This window comes from Pelobates fuscus, chromosome 9 (assembly GCF_036172605.1).
Source record: "Pelobates fuscus isolate aPelFus1 chromosome 9, aPelFus1.pri, whole genome shotgun sequence".
In the NCBI taxonomy this organism is placed as follows: Eukaryota; Metazoa; Chordata; class Amphibia; order Anura; family Pelobatidae; genus Pelobates; species Pelobates fuscus.
Window position 1 is genome coordinate 51,565,160 of NC_086325.1, and position 18,039 is coordinate 51,583,198.

Here is an 18,039-nt window from a genome sequence, read left to right on the forward strand (position 1 = left end):
AAGTTTCTTTATTGTAGAAGTTTATTTAGCATCTTCTATGTGGCTTATATATTCTGTTGTTCCACATAGAATTTGAAAAGAAGAGAGAGAAACTGATTTAAATTTTGTTTTCGTGATTACTGCATGTGTCGATATGGATTTGTTTTTAGCATTTGTTTAAAAATGTAACAGGCATTTAGCCATTTCATGCTTTAGGATGTGTATTCTGCACTAAGCAATTAAGAGGGTTAAGTATAAATATTCCATAAAGTTCCAATTCAACCAGTTTCCATAGCGACTGCTCTTCTAAAACTGTATTCCACAATTGCTCTTTATGCCTAGCATCCCATAATATTTCTGCAGCATGCCATAAGATTATGGCATAGCTCTGTGGGAAAAGAACTGCGATTTTAAATATTTAAAATACTTTTTATAACTTTGTTGAATCATTTAGCATTGCATTTAATAGCTCTAAGAGATAAAGGGTCAAGAGACTTATGGCTTGAAAACGCCATGACTACAACAACTTTATATAAAGTGCATAAGAAGTGATGTTCTTAGTTTTTAAAATAATCTTTTTTTTTTTTTATTGTGGTTTTTTTTGTCTTAGGTTTAAAGTATAACATTGAACTGGCTGGTGGATTGGGTGCTATCCTTCTCGTATTTATTATGTTTGTGACAATCTATAAATGCTACAACATTGAGCTAATGCTCTTCTACAGACAAAACTTTGGAAGTGACGAAGCTGCAGAAGGTGAGTCACACTGCTTCACTGGAGAAGACAATCCACTCCTACTGTCATTATCAGGAAAGATAGGACACCATTACCTTCCTTGCATGGCCACCCTCTTTCATATTTTCCCTCCTACTCCCAGTCTTTAATCCTGCTTGGTAGACACTGTAGTATGAAAGCCAGGCATAGGAAGAAATCCAGACTACCACAACAGACATCATAAGACAATACAAACAAGGTCATCCTTTGAACCATGGAACCAGCACAGTATATTACTACAGTGGCAGAGTGTGTGCGCACTCGGTGTTAGTGCAAGGTGTGTGCGTGCGTGCGTAAGGAGGAGGATAAGCGTGCCTAATTTGTTTTCCCCCGTCTCTATCATTTGGTTTGGGGGGGGGGGTGTAATCGATAATATTATACACACTTTTGAAATGTTTTATAGAAGGGGAGCACAGAAGGTGATGCTTTGTCATTCTAAATGCATGCAAAGCATCATGAGAGTTGGAGTTCCACAACTTCTGGGTATCCACCATTTGGGCATCCCTGTTTTATAGTAAGAAATGTAAGTAATAAAGCTTTAAAAGATGTGTAATCTTGCTTTTTTTCCACCCCTGAAGACAATAAGGAATATGATGCATACCTCTCGTACACTAAAGTGGACCCCGATTCGCTAGACAATGAAACAAAGGAGGAGGAGCAATTTGCCTTGGAAATTCTCCCAGATATCCTAGAAAAACAGTATGGATATAAACTCTTCATTCCAGACCGGGATATGATTCCAAGTGGGAGTAAGTTAAGCATTTTTACGCTTTACTGGTACAGTTGTTGTGATTGACATTTCCTTAAGAACAGAACAATGAATATCTCTGAATGTTTACATTACTTTTTCAATAACTCCTTAAGAACCGTCCGCGGCAAACTTGAGCCGTCCTATGCTCTTACCCTATCGCTGTCATTGCTTCCGGTCTGGGGGGGACTGCCTGACAGCCCAGATATTCCCCCGCGGGCCATGTGATCACTCTGAAAGAGCAATCATATGGCCGCAATAGGCATCCATAGTGCTGCCTGCTGGGGGACTGCCTAAACTGACAGGCAGTCTCCCTGCTTCTGTTAAAATAAAATAGAATAGAAATAGGTTACTAAATAAAATCTATATATATATATATATATATATATATATATATATCATATATATAATGTCATATATATACATATATTAATATAAAAATACACTGACAATTAAATTACACACGTGTGTGTGTGTGTGTGTATATATATATTCTAAAATGTAAATAAGTAAATAAAGAGATACTTTTTTTATATGTAATTTTATTCTAACTGTATTTTGATAATAAATATATATATATTTATATAAAAATACACTTGGAATGAAATTGTATGTATATATAGATAAATAAAAATAATACGAAATATATATCTCCATATACATAATTACATAAATAATTTCATAAATATACACGTAGACTTCAAATATATAAATGTATATATATATATATTTAGATTCTACATGCATATTTATGTAATATTTGTACATAATTAAGTAATTTTATTGATTACAATATGAGGGACCTGCCTGACAACCCAGGCCGAAAGTCCAGAGAACTTAATTTGCTAGCACTGTATTTAACCCTGTAACTTTCCATGTTGCCTTTGAGAGCGTATGATAGCCCAGGAATGAGAATTACCCCCCATGATGGCATACCATTTGCAAAAGAAGACAACCCAAGATATTGCAAATGGGGTATGTTCAGTCTTTTTTTAGTAGCCACTTAGTCACAAACACTGGCCAAAATTAGCATTCATAATTGGTTTTTTTTTGCATTTTTAACACACAAACAAATATAAATGCTAACTTTGTCCGGTGTTTGTGACTAAGTGGCTACTAAAAAAGACTGGGGTATGTCCAGACTGGAGATGTCCTACTTGTACTTATAAGCCCTACAACTTGCAAAAAAAAAGCTAAGAACATGTTAACATTTGTATTTCTAAACTCAGGACAACATTTTGAATCTATTTATCATGGGTGTTTTTTTGGCAGTTGTAGATGTTTAACAGATTTTGGGGGTCAAAGTTGGGAAAAAAGTAAAAAAAAAATGGCATAATTTTATTTTAAAAAAAAATTATAGTAAATTATATAATATGATGAAAATAATGGTTTCTTTAGAAACACCATTTAATGGCGAGAAAAACGGTCTATAATATGTGTGGGTACAGTAGCTGTAATTTTCCTCTTATTCATTTAAACGCAAACATTTAAAAACAGCCCTGGTCCCAAACGGTAAGAAAATTGAAAAGCGGTCTGGTCACTAAGGGGTTAATGAACTGAACTGGATTGTAATACTATGCACTCAATTTTCTTTTAAATGTGTATTAACGAACATTACATGAGAGAGGGAAAAAAAAAGGATTAACATAAAGTTTTAAAAAACATTAAATATCACCTACCATGTCATTTACAGAGACATGATCATTCCGTTCTGTTATAGTGGAGATTCTTTGAGCTTGGTGAGCTGATATTTATTATTTTTAATCCATGGAGTGTGGTCTTGAGGTAGTGCTAGTTAATCATGAAACACATAACTTGAAATTTTAGCAAGTTGAGATCCTGTATATACTGCGCTTTGTATTTTTCACTACTTTGGACCAATGAAAGGATTTATTTTTAAAAAGCAAGCAGTGATGCCGTATCTATGGAGCCCTGGTGTTAAAGGCTAGAGTGTCCGTTTTTTTAAAGGGATACTAAAGTTACCCAGATAACTTCATCTCATTGAAGTGGTCTGGGTGCAATGCCCCTGTTCTCTTAAAACCTGCAATAATTAACATTGCAGGGCTGAGAATATTGCATGGTTAACTCCTCCTCTACTAGCTGTCATCCCGACAGCCACTAGGGTCGCTTATTGGTGTTTCACTGAGTTTTGTCCGTGAAACGATTTTTCTGGAAGTCCACATCCTGATAGGTTTTTGCCAGCATCTTGAAAAAATCCATAGAAAAACATTGATTTAAAGCTTTCCTATGGAGAAGCCCTAATGTGAATGTATTACTTGCCATGCATGCGCATTAGGTCTCCCCTATCATTTACATCATTGGAAGAGGATCCCGATCCAGCGCATAGAGACCTCACTGCTGCTAAGTGAATGAAAGGGTTTTTAACCCCTTCTCGATTGACACCATGGAGACAGAGGTAGATATTATTGGCAAAATATCGAGAAAATAAATATCTTGACTTTTGTTGTCCCAGCATGTGCTGGAAATCCCAAGACACTGCATATTTTGCAGTAAGTGCTACACTGATCAAGAAGTGGCTTAGGCAATCACGACTCTTGTGGAGCTTGTTGCTTAACCCCTTAAGGACCAAACTTCTGGAATAAAAGGGAATCATGACACGTCACACATGTCATGTGTCCTTAAGGGGTTAAAGGGACCTACACAACTTTAGCTTGATGAAGTCGTTTTGGTGTATGGCTCATGTCTCTGCAATCTCACTACTCAATTCTCTGTCATTTAGGATTTATGGCTTTGTTTATGCAGCTTGAGACACACTTCTCCTGTCTGTGACTGTTACAGCCTACCTACAGACTTATTGAAAAAGGTTTAATGTTAAAACCTCCTTTATTGCATGGTGTTCTTAATGTAGGAGGTCTTATTGCAAGAGACTGCAGCAGCCTCCTGTTTGTGATTAAAATTCAACAGAGCCGGAGATAAGAACTTGTAAAGTAAACACACTGTGCTTTAACCCCTTAAGGACCGGACTTTTTTTGCGATGTTGTACATTTGCGACCAGGCATCTTTTTGACACTTTTGTGGTGTTTGTGTTTAGCTGTAATTTTCCGCTCTCTCATTTACTGTTCCCATACAAATTATATATTGTTTTTTTCAGGACAGAAGGGGCTTTCTTTACATACCATTATTTTATATAATCTCATGTAATTTAATTTTTGCATGTTATAGCGCTATAAGTACAAGTAGGATATTGCGGTTTCAAAACATACATTTTTAAAATGTATCAATAGTGACATTGTAACACTATTATCTGTCATAAATTGCTAAATAACAACCCACATGTACATATTTTTTTAAAAGTAGACAACCCAGGGTATTCAATATGGGGTATGTCCAGACTTTTTTAGTAGCCACTTAATCGCAAACACTGGCCAAAGTTAGCGTTCATATTTGTTTGTGTGTGAAAAAAGTAAAAAACTAAATTGAACGCTAATTTTGGCCAGTGTTTGTGACTAAGTGGTTTCTAAAAAAGACTGGACATACCCCATTTGCAATACCTTGGGTTGTCTTCTTTTGCAAATGGTATGCCATCATGGGGGTAATTCTCATTCCTGGGCTACCATACGCTCTCAAAGGCAACGTAACCAACCTGGCCATTTTCAATGTAAAAATATTTGACCCATATATTTGACCCTGTAACTTTCAAAAACGCTATAAAACCTGTACATGGGGGGTCCTGTTCTACTCAGGAGACTTTGCTGAACACAAATATTAGTGTTTAAAAACTGCAAAATGTATCACAACAATTATATCATCAGTAAAAGTGCTGTTTGTGTGTGAAAAATGCAAAAAAAGTCACTTTCACTGACAATATCATCGCTGTGATATGTTTTACTGTTTTGAATCACTAATATTTGTGTTCAGCGAAGTCTCCCGAGTAAAACAGTACCCCCCATGTACAGGTTTTAGGGTGTCGTAGAACGTTACAGGGTAAAATACAGTGATAGCAAATTAAATTCTCTGTACTTTCGGCCTGGGTTGGCAGGCAGGTCCCTTAAATTGCAATCAATAAAATAACTTAATTATGTAAAAATATTACATAAATACGCACGTAGAATTTAAATATATATGCATATTTATATATTTGAAGTCTACGTGTATATTTATATAATTATTTATGTAATTTTGCATATGGACATATGAATAGTTTGCATTCTTTTTATTTATATATACATAGATATATATACAATTTCATTCTAAGTGTATTTTGATATAAATATATATATATTAATATCAAAATACAGTTAGAATAAAATTTCGTATACATATATAATTTTTTTTTTTATTATTATTTTAAATTTTTTAAATTTAATTTAAATTATTTATTATTCGTATTTTATAATAATATATATATACAATATATATAGTTATTATATATATTATATATATACGTGTGTAAATTAATTATAAGTGTATTTTTATATTAATATATGTACATATTAATATAAAAATACACTTAGCATGACATTATATATATGATATATAGACATATATTATATAGGTATAATATATGTCTATATATCATATATATACACATATATAATAATATTTCCTTTTTTATTAACTATAACTTTAAATTTTTTTTTTATTTTACACTGATTTTACAGTTGCAGGGAGACTGCCTGTCAGCACAGACAGTCCCCCTGCAGGCAGAGACTAGGACACCTATTGTGACCATGTGGTCGCCCTGTGAGGCGATCACATGGCCACAGGGGTCCTAAACCGCCATGGGGAGACTGTCTGGGCTGCAGGCAGTCTCCCCACACCGGGAGCACCGCCGATCGCCGCCGGGGGAACGACGGCGATCGGGTAAGTACATTGGACGGTTAGGACGGTTCAGGACCGTCACCGGTCGGCAACGCAAAAATGCCGATGACGGTCCTGAACTGTCCTCCGTCCTCCGTCCTTAAGGGGTTAAGATCAATTATATAATTAAACTTTTTTTTTTTTATGTGGGCTGTGTGAGCATCCCCCTGAGGAGGTGTGGCTAGGGCTGCTTAAATAAAAGTAATTTAATTCATAAACAGCTGACAATTGAAACTCCTGGACATGATCTATGCACTAAAGCTGCTTCATTTAACGATCGTTATTTTGATAATTAGAGTCTCCCTTTAAGAAGTGTTTCACAGCATTCCCAGAGTTTATGGGAGATGTAATTGTTACCTTTCTACTATAGATAGTTAATAGTCAAAAAATCTCTCATTAGTACAATCATTATAATTAAATGTAACCTAACATACACAATGCCACTAAAGGGTAAAAATCTGGAGTAGTCTCTAAGAGTACTGCCGTTAACTTTAAACCCTTAAGGACACATGACGTGCCTGACACGTCATGATTCCCTTTTATTCCAGAAGTTTGGTCCTTAAGGGGTTAAATAGTTTTTTTTTTTTTTTTTTAAAGACAAAATTAGTAATTGAACAAAATTGTCCAACATAGCTACAACTTAGTTGTTAAGAGCTATACCTTTAACAGAGATTGAGCAGAATATCTTCTCAATAAACACTTTCAAGCTACAGATCAGTGTTTGTTTAATTGAAACAAGAATCTTTCACGTTGTTATAGTGTGTATGTGCCAAGGAAGAACATACTGAATAGTTTCCTGATCTGCTTTTCCAAAATCACAAGTAGGATGCATGTTATGGACAAAACCTAAAAATATTAGCAGACTTAATGCTGTGTTAAGAATGATAATAATAGGTTGCCCAGGGCTGATGACGAGAGCGTTTTTAGCTGTCCCGAATGTTAAGGATAATTCTTTTGTGATAAAAATAATCTGAAAGAACGTAGAATTCTTTTCATGCATTCTAGAGCCCGTGAATAACTAATCAAATCTCTCTGTCGTATATAATGTTCCCTTGGCCTGTTAGTCCTTCTATTTTGAAGAACTGAGAAAAATTCATTAGTATGGCACATTGCCCCTGTTATTTATAAATATAAAAGCCCCCATCACATTCAACATTTTAAGCGTCTCACCTCGTTGCTTCTTTTAATTCTTTACTACAATCCCATGTGTAAGGTATATATAGATACAAAAAGGTGGAAGAAGCGTTTTAACAATACCATCAATATTTTCCATCAGTACTTTTAGGTGCTTACATCTGGACTTTGAAAATCTCTTCTCTTTCATTGTCAACAAAGGCTCACTAAAACTGCTCATCATATTGTCTCTCTGAAAGGGGGCTTTACAACAACGAGATAAAAAACTATGGAACGGTCCAACATAACAACCCATTCACAATATACATCCATTTCAGTGACTTTCATTTAACACCTGTGCCATCCTCGGTTAGATATGTCATCCTGTCTGCACTATAATTCAAGCAACTTTTTTCATAAGTTTTATCATCCAGTGTATACATAGGCAATTTAGTCTATTGGGTTCCCTCTACCCTAGCAACAGATGGATTTATTTTTAGTAATGAGGGGCTGTGTGTGCTGCTCTTCCTTTCCACACTAAATTTGCTAGAAGGACAGTTTTCCCAGCTAGTAGCAGCAGAGGTAATGAGGTATAGATGGCATACCTTTTGGAGAATGTAGATAGAACAATATGCCTCGTATTATAATCTATTTCAAGGCTAAACAACCAATCACGTGAAGCTGCTGGACCCAAATGGGAGATCAGAGGATCTCCCCAGCCAGCACAGTGTCCCAATGCCTGGAGCGCAAGTGAGCTTGTGGTGTGCACCACCAGTTGGTGCAGACACTACATGGAACTCTACAATATGGTGCTTCTCAGTGATGAAGGACATTGCCTTGCATTGCTTTGTCTTACCAGAAAAATGCCAGATTGGAATGAGAGGCAGAAGGAATCTGCACCCACGGAAGGTGCAAACTGCAAGATCTACCACCAAGGATTGAATATTTGACAACTTCCTTGGCCAAAAAAAAAAAAAAAGTTTTTAATAAGTTCTATTCAGGAAAGAGCCCCACTCCAACATCCTTGCAAACACCTCACACTGTATACACAACAACCTTCGCCACACACCCACAAACTACTACACACACACATTTATCACAGAGAGTGGACATACATGTACAGTAATTGGCAGTAAATCGCTTGTACACAACAGATAGCCCCCCACCACACACACACAAATACTACAAGCAACCCACACACACACTTAACAACACACACAAAATCCCAGTCAGTCCAGATCATCACAGATTACACCCCCATGTAAAAGAAGAAAAAGAATGATAAGCATTGAGGACCCACCGCACATATACAGCAATCGTTGCCATCTACCAATCCAAAGCTTTTCTAAAAGAAGCAATGAACCAATTGCTTCTCTGTGAGAAGCATTATTGGCGTTCTGCATCATTATGCTGTCAATAACGCAGCCAATAGTGAAGAACTTTGATCGAAGGTCTGAAGGAGAAAGTGATTCTAATGGATATCAATCTGACAGACTGGATGTATGTTCTTGGCCCAACGTAAGCACTGTCATTTCTCATAAATGGCATTGTTTTACATTGCCCAAGAAAAGGAAAAGCATCTGTTTGCCTAAAGCATCTGTGAACATGCAGTGGTAATGGTGCTTAGAGTGTCCCTTTAAAAACATTGCATATTTCTGTAATGCTTAATTGCATTTCACTTTCGTTCCCTGGTTAAAAAGACCTGAATATAAGCCCTCCTCTTATTTTTAAATGTAAAACATACTTACCAATAGATGTGACTACTTGCTTGAGCACAATGTGACCTGCCAATACCTGCAATTTATATTGACATCAGAAAATTGTTGTTTGTGTTAAAATGTTCACATGGAGAGTTTAGTTTGAACATACTAATTTGAGGTGTCATTAGAGTGCATGGTAATCTACTGTATCTTTAATAAGTGATTGGATAAACCTTTTCAAAGTCTAGTTCATGACTGTAATTATATACTACAGCCACACGAGGGTGTGTTATTGTTCTGTTTGTGTAATGGCTGTGTAAGGCTATCAGGAACAGTACCAATATAACTAGGTTTGTTGGCGCAGTGCGTGACAGCTCGTTTTAGCTGGCAACAACTGAAAATATGAAAGTCACAATACATCCTTCATACCTTCTATCATGCCAAACTCATTAAAACAAACACCACTTTAGAAGGATGTATCGCAGGCAATTAGTGAAATGATCTAACTGCTGCAATTGCAGGATCAAAGAGGTATTTTGCAAAAACACATTGCTAGCTATTGAAATGCCTATAGCTTAAAAGAAAAAGAAAATACAATGAAATATTTGGTACGTTTGAAGCCCATTATTGCAATTATTTAGAAAATCTTGGTATGGCTCGCAATTTATAAATATATTTTTTTGAAAGTAATGTTCCGATTTAAAATAAAACTACAAAACAAACACTATCCATCCAACTTAATATATGTTTATGGAACTGAAAATGGAAAACTAAAAACTACTTATGGTTTAAGGGTTTATATGAAATCCCATCGTTTAATCCTTGAAGATCACCAACAATTAGGAGATCAGTCCACCCCAGTGGTTCCCAAACTTTTTAGATTCAAGGCGCCCTTAATAGTTTAATATTTTTCCAAGGCGCCCGAAGTCAAAACATTTTCTAGGTTGTATATATGTACAGCGCAGCGGCATATACTGGGCCACTGTTCGGCAGAAATGCTTGCCGTTCAAGCGCAGATCCAGAACCTAATCTCGGGAGGGGCACTGGTAGATTATTTAAAGAAACAATCCTGGAAAAATAACCACTGCAGCACTTTGTAGTCATTATGGTACCAGTAGTGCCCTCCCAGAATAAGTAGTCAAACTGTTTAAGAACAGTTTGACAACTTACCTGGGATCTGCCGGGATGGGAGCTGTAGAAGGGGATTGAGGCAGTATGTGCGTGAGGGGTACCAGTGTGTATGGATGGGGGGCAGTGTGTTTATGGAGGGACAGTGTGTGAATGTTAGAGCAATCTTCCTCTCTCCCCTGCCGGCTGCCAGAATTACAGTGCCAGCGGGCCGGTGACGGAGATCGTTGATCTCCCCTTCGGACCTGCAGAGCCGTCAGGGGAGAGGGAGGCACAGTTAAATCACAAAATATCGCACAACGCCCCTGTTTGGGAACCACTGGTCTAACACAAAGAACTATAAATAGGATGTCCGATATTGCTAGGACTTCTTGAGATCTGGAAAACCATTAGCCATTTTTCTACCATTTCGTAGGGCAGGATAATAGGCATTGTTAGGGATGGTTTATGGGCTGATGCCCAAGATGTGGTGCCCCCTATTTGCCATGGATACCCCAGGGGGCTGTGTATTACTAGTATTTTCTTGTTAGACTGAACAGCTACTAACTAAAGTAATATCAAATTAAAAAGCGATTTAAAATATCTTGGACAATTGGACGGGCTAGAAAAATATTGAAATAATATCACTGCAAGCGCTCAGAGTCCAGATTTAATTGACACAAAACAAAAAGTAACAAGGGGAATAGGTCACACTAAACACCAAACACATTTTTGGCCCCACAGGTCCTTAGACATAGGCTTCTAGGAAGCAGACCCTTCTTGCAACCCCGTTTGTGACAGTCAGGAGGGACTGCTGGTAGTGTAGTAGACAGCAGCACATATTTCTTCCTAAGCCATAATGCATTAGCTGCACTCCATGTGGGGATAGAGAATCAGCGATACATCACGTCTCTCCGTCTCCTATGTGCATGCCTCTATACATACACAGTCTCTCTGATCCCAACATTGGAGGAAACATGTAGAAAAAGGCCCATGTATGATCTTACGAGCAGGACCAGGGCGTCCATAAGGCGGCCTTAGGGCGCCAAAATCCGAATCCCCTGTTTCTGGCTGGGGACTCGGATGTTCTTATTACCCGTCTCCCTGCAGCCAACACACAGCAGCTGTGTGAAGTCAGCACTCCTGATGATGTCAGGAGGAGGGGGCGGGACCTCCTCTGCTCTTCTCCAAGACTCCCCAGCAGATCTGGGAGAAGTGCATTTCCTTTCATGCCTCCTCCTCATGACATCATCATGAGAGGTCAGCCTCTAGATAGTGGTGTGTTTCTCTTAGGGATTTTAACCTAAAAAATAGATAACAGATGTTTCTTATTTTCTGCACATGTACCTAAAAGGTCCAGTGCTTAGTTTTTGTGAATACATCTGATTTATTTAGATTTTTGGTGAAACCCTGGCTTAATCCTTTCTCATAATAGGGATACCTTGCTATCCTAAAACCTTCCCTATCATAACATTTAGCATTTTATAGCATAACTGGACTTCCTGCAAATAAGGACTGGTTTCTGCTCCATGTTTAGCCAGTAATTTTCTACAATAATGAACATTTTCTTTCCGTTAATATAAAGCAGGGGTTCCCAACCCAGTCCTCAAGTACCCCCTACCAGTCCAGGATTTAGGGATTACACTTTTCTAAAAACACCTTAGACACAACTGGGTAATCCCTAAATCCTAGACTGTTAGGGTGTACTTGAGGACTGGGTTGGGAACCACTGGTCTAAAGCATTAATGTTTAAAATACATTAATACAAAATATCAATATGATCATAGGAAATGAATGTCTCCTACGTTTATTGACCATTTAAAGACCAATCACGGGGTCTTTAGGGACACAATTATGGATCATAAGAGGGTATTTATGTGCAAAATCAGCAAAACCTGTGTTTAAGTAGAAGCCATGTAGATACATTTATTCTCTAAAGCCTTATATTGGCACTATCTGATCAAGTCCTCACTGCCACCCAGTAGGAGAAATGTCTAAGATGTTCTCTGTTCAACTGGCAATTTAATTATTTCCCCAGCATTTTAGAGAATCCATTATTTAGAATTGAAGCATTGTAAAAATGCATTTGTACAAGCGGAGTCGTGCTTTTCAGACACAATCTCTGGTTTATTATACATTCATCACATTCCAAATTTATTATATCACTATACAGCTCTAAATGCTTATCATATTAAAGAAAAGTATCTGAGAAGCCTTATACAAAGGCAATCAACTGAACCAGGTACATAAGACTTTCATTTACATTATTTTAGTAGTGCATATATATCCATTTAAATACAGCACTAGCAGAAACAGATTATGTGTTAAATCAACAAAGTGAGAAAGGTTAACTCCTAAAATAAATTATCTTAAAGGACCACTATAGGCACCCAGACCACTTCAGCTCAATGAAGTGGTCTGGGTGCCAGGTCCATCTAGGGTTAACCCTGCAGCTGCAGTTCAGAGAAACTCTAGTCTCATTGACAGCCGCTAGAGGTGCTTCCGCGCTTCTCACTGTGATTTTCACAGTGAGAAGACCCTGACGTCCATAGGAAATCATTGAAAAATGCTTTCCTATGGACTGATTGAATTGATTGGCAGATGAGGGTGGACGGGACCCAAAGACCCTATAGTGCCAGGAAAACTAGTTTGTTTTCCTGGCACTATAGTGGTCCTTTAACAAACGTGTATGTAGCCTTATGGTCTGTAACCTATTCCAAATAATTAGAGACCCTTCTGAAAACTTAATCTTAAATGTAACAGGTGTCCTGAGTTTAGCAACACTCTACACCACAACACTAAAATAATACATAGAAGTACAGCAGATTATTGTTTTTGGTACTCATGAACCCCATAAAACCAGATAGCCCTCAGACAACTCTCCTATTTTACATCTTATTTGGTGAGAGTATGGCTAAATAAAACAATTGTGGATCGACAAGATCTCATAGGAAGAAATATCAACAAGAACCTCATCGCTCCCAACGCTACCTTTCCTCATTTTGAACTAAGAGTCCAAAAAGTGAGGAATTGAGTTTGATCTGTGAACCAAGATTACACATGGTGACTTTTCATTAAATACAGTATGTTCCATATGTAGCTTAGTCATGCTCTGTGATACAATAATCTGCTGTTTGTCTTTCTCGTTTTCATTCCAGCATACATGGAAGACCTTGCAAGATGCGTTGAACAAAGTAGAAGATTAATCATTGTCCTTACCCCGGATTATGTAATCCGAAGAGGCTGGAGTATCTTTGTGCTCGACAGCCGGCTCCATAACATGCTCACCAGTGGGGAAATCAAAGTTATACTGATAGAATGCACTAATTTGAGAAATAAAGTGAACTATCAAGAAGTGGAATCATTAAAGCATGCCATCAGGCACCAGTCTTTAATCAAGTGGAATGGCCCAAAAAGCAGTAAAATCAATTCAAAGTTTTGGAAGCGTTTAGTCTATGAAATGCCTGCAAAAAAGCGAGAGGTGCTATCACGACAGCACGTCCTAGACAGCGGGGAGCAGAGCCTTTTTGGAGATCTGCAAACTGTGCCTCCCATTGCGGTAACAGGGTCATCTGGAACTTTGGGCAGAGGTCAAGGAGATTTGTCTGGTTTTCACTCTGTAGAATCAATGCAAATGAGACATTTCTGCAGAGCGTACGAGTTTGACAAGTCTACTTCACCTTTGCCGGTAGCATCTCTAGGCAATCACCACACATATTGCAACATACCTTTAACCCTGTTAAATGGACAACAGAATCATAACAACGCAGTGAAGGACCCTCAAGAATTCCAGGGGAACAGCACACTCATACCAGTTTCTTCAAGGGAACTAAGCTTCACCAGTGATATCTGGTAAATGACTTTGTATCTGCGATCTTCAAGCTCTTTGAAAAATTCTATATGGAACACTAAAGTTCTACCACAGGTGTGCCGAAATGAGCTTCAAAGCACTGGCACAATTACTCAGTTTTGTACTTGAACATTTTGTTTACATCGACAGGATATTGATATTAAAGAGTCCTGTTTTTTTTTAGTTTTAACGTAGAAAGAAAGAAAGAGAAAAAAAAATCTACTGTATAAAATTTTATTGATCTGTTGAAAAGAAAAAAGGAAAAAAAAACATTATGATATAAATATTTTAGATTAGTTGTTGCAATCTGCAATGGATTGGAGTACGGTATGAGATGACAGAATATTTATATAAATATATATTTAAAAGAAAAGTGTTAATACATTTGAGTAAAAAGAAAATCTGAATTATAGTAAGTTTATTTTAGATGACTTATGCAAATGTCATAGCACATTGAGAAATCTTTGTAAAGAAGACTGTATGGTGGAGTGAAGGTTTAAGCAACTTGAGATAATACATTTTGAAAAGCAAAATGCACAATGATGTTATATTCAAGGCCCTTAGTGCTCAAGAGCTACAGCGACATTTCTCTAGTAGGGAGCATGGGTTGGATTAGAGTTCAATACTGCTCTACACCAGTCATCTCTTACCCAATGAAATTCTCAATATCTGTGTTGTGAGATGGGTTTGATGTATAAAACCAGGAGGTCTTGAACACATGGTAGCCTGCAGGGCTTCATCAAAAACTGAAATATATGTTGCCTATTTGCCTATACGACAGCACTAACCACACCTTTTTATTAATTTTAAAAGAACAAAAAAGTAAAATTCTGAAAAAACCCTCACCCAAGCCTTGGCCAAAATAATATATAAATTATTATATAGTTCATGTTCAGTAGGAGTAGTGTAAGCACGTTCCTAGGCAAAAACAATTTAGCTCAAGAAACTTTATATGTTTAAAATCAATTCCGCGCTTCATGGGTTCAGCTGGACTTAAACCTCCATACATCTCATGCCATGGTGGCAAACAACTCAGTTATAATAATAAAAATTTGGAAGACATGTCTGTTACCTGTCAAAAAGCTAAAACCCACTAGATGAATGGCCAGGTGATGACAAAGTTCACCCCACTCTTCTAATTTCTAGATTGTTGGGTCACGACCCGATTGTCCTTTCCTTGTATCCAGCCCACGCTTTAACTGGGTTAATGCTGCACATCAGACCTACTCGTGTAAATGAAGCACAACGTTGTATTTCTGATTAGTAGTGTCTGTTAAAAGCATGTCTACCTATTATCGTTATATCTTCACACAACAGGCAAAGAGTAGTCATTGTTACATGCAATTGTTTTATTGGGGTTCACTTTTATTTCCCCTCCACTTTAGAACTTCTGGTTTACAAAATTCCTTTTCCGAAGTCTCAATACGACTGAATTTTAATTATTTGATTTTCCTGGAGGTTGTGTTGTAATTTGGCATGATCGATGTGAATAAGACACTATACAAAATGCCAGCAATAGAACTGACCATAAGCAATACTCCAAAAGTAACAAGAGCTAATACCGTTTCCAGATGTGTTGATTGTTTATATACAATTGCAGTGATAATCACCCACAACCAGAGCACACAGAACTTGTCTCTGGGCCTCTTGAGTTCAGGTAACATTTATAGAACTCCGTTGAAGTGGGAATATGCGTGTAGAGATGAAATACATATTATTCAATGTAAAGTTGTATTTTCAAGTTTTCATTATTACGCTGTCACATTGATGCCTGAGCTGAGAAATAAGTGACCCATAAAACCAGTTTGCTAATAAAGGTGTCATCTTAACTTCTTGTAGATTTTTGCTTTACAAATAATAGTCTTCTGGATGTGAAATGGGACAGTTGGAGATAAAGCCATTGGTGTTTGTTGTTTGTTTTTTTAAGGGACAATCTAAGTACCATAACCCCTACAGCTAATTAGAACAGTCATGTTGCTTAGAGTGTCCTGGAGCTGTCTGATGGTTTAATGTCAAACTTTAGGAAAGATTTTTTAATTGCCCTGGGCTCCTTTATTGAGAAGGAGATGAATAGAGAGGAGTTATTAAATAGGATAAATGAGCTAGAACAGGAACACAAAGCCTCATTGCAATAGAGATTATTTAAGGAAAGGTTAATGGGAAAGTAACTAACCAAAAGAATATGCTATTCAATAAGACATGATATTTACACACAAATAAACCGGGAAAAGTACTGGCACAAGACCTTTAAAAACAGTATAGTTTATCTTTTATTTTAGGTATGCAAGCTTGACGTGGAAAGTATTGGCACAGATCACAGGATGTAGCACGCATATTTAAAGTTTAGTATCGTGACTCATAATATCCAAGCAAATAATATGGGGAGGAGGGGAATAATAAAGATTTTTTTAAAAATAATACGAGGACATATTTAGAGAAACATTTCAAGTAGAAAATAATGAAAGAACAAAGAAGGGAGCTGGGACAATCAGTTACATCAGAATTTATAGAAAAGGCAATTAGATTATCCTGCTGGTAAAAATGTTTGTGCTGGATTGAAGCCATTTATGATTCTCCAATGGCTACAGTCAGAGTAAATAGAATAACTTTGGATCCATTGTTTATGGCCAACGGGACAAGGCAAAGGTGCCCACTGTCCCCACTGCTATTTATTCTGACTCCAAAAGCGTTTTCAATGCGATAAGGATGAATTAAAAGATAAAACTATACCAATGGGAATGTTGGAAATTAGCTGCGTATTGCGGTGATATAATGTTGACTTTTAAAAACTCTTAAAAATCACTATGTACTGTATTTAGTGAATTGCAAGTATGTAGTCACCTTTCAAACTTGAAAGTAAACAAATCTACATGTGAGGTTTTGAGCATGAGTATTGATTTGGATCAAAGAAAAAAGAGATTCTAAAAAAAAGTTGTGCACCTAAATATCTTGGTATCATGATCCCTCCTAGCGGTAAAGAGCTATATACTCTTAACTTTATCCCATTACTTTAAAAAAAATTGATCTGGATTCAAGAAACTGGATGTCCATTTACATATAATGGATGGGCAGAATGTTAGTGATAATAAATGTTTTCTTCCAGGTTATCCCGATTTTGATACCAAATTCATTCTTTAAAGGACCACTATAGGCACCCAGACCACTTCAGTTCAACGAAGGGGTCTGGATGCCAGGTCCCCCTAGTTTTAATAGCAAAGAGAACACTCTAAAGAATAGTGTATCAAATCCAGGAGCTGGCTCGTGATAATGGCTCAAATACAGTGGTATAAAAACACTTTGGGTAAATTAGGTTAAAAAATTATATAGTGAAAATGAATAGAAGAATAAAATGGAATATACAGTCAGGTCCATAAATATTGGGACATTGACACAATTCTAATCTTTTTGGCTCTATACACCACCACAATGGATTTGAAATGAAATGAACAAGATGTGCTTTAACTGCAGACTTTCAGCTTTAATTTGAGGGTAATTACATCCAAATCAGGTGAACAGTGTAGGAATTACAACAGTTTGTATATATATATTTTTTCGTATTTCATAACAACAAGATACGGTAAGAGCAACTCGGTAAACGAAACAAAAAAAAAATGTCACACGTATACAGTTAAAAAAACAAAATGATGTATTGTAAAACCAAAGTTGAAATGTATAACAATTGTTTTGCTAGCTGCCGAACATGGTGGCTCATGTCATGCCACTATATGTTAATTTGCACAAATCATACAGTTGTTATATTAACAGGATTACTCAGTAATGTGAAAATTGCTGGGAATTCCAAATTAAAGGCCAAAACAGGAAAACTGAAAACAGAGAAACTTGGATTGAAGCTTGGAGAAATATTCCAATTTAACTCATTTGACCTACATTTCAAAGTCACTTTGAATTTCCAGCAGTTCTCACTCTAGTAAATATCACTATAAGAGAC

General features: G+C 36.9%; 1 protein-coding gene across 1 annotated transcript in view; it reads left to right on the forward strand.

Moving 5' to 3' along the window:
• Positions 1 to 14,942, forward strand: part of IL1RAPL2 (interleukin 1 receptor accessory protein like 2) — a 671,170-nt gene extending 656,228 nt beyond the window's left edge. Inside the window, exons 9-11 of the mRNA XM_063431954.1 lie at positions 590 to 733; positions 1,330 to 1,500; positions 13,399 to 14,942. Coding sequence (XP_063288024.1) covers positions 590 to 733; positions 1,330 to 1,500; positions 13,399 to 14,096 — 1,013 coding nt within the window. The 3' untranslated portion in view covers positions 14,097 to 14,942. The remainder of the gene's footprint in view (positions 1 to 589; positions 734 to 1,329; positions 1,501 to 13,398) is intronic.
• The last annotated feature ends 3,097 nt before the right edge of the window (positions 14,943 to 18,039 follow it).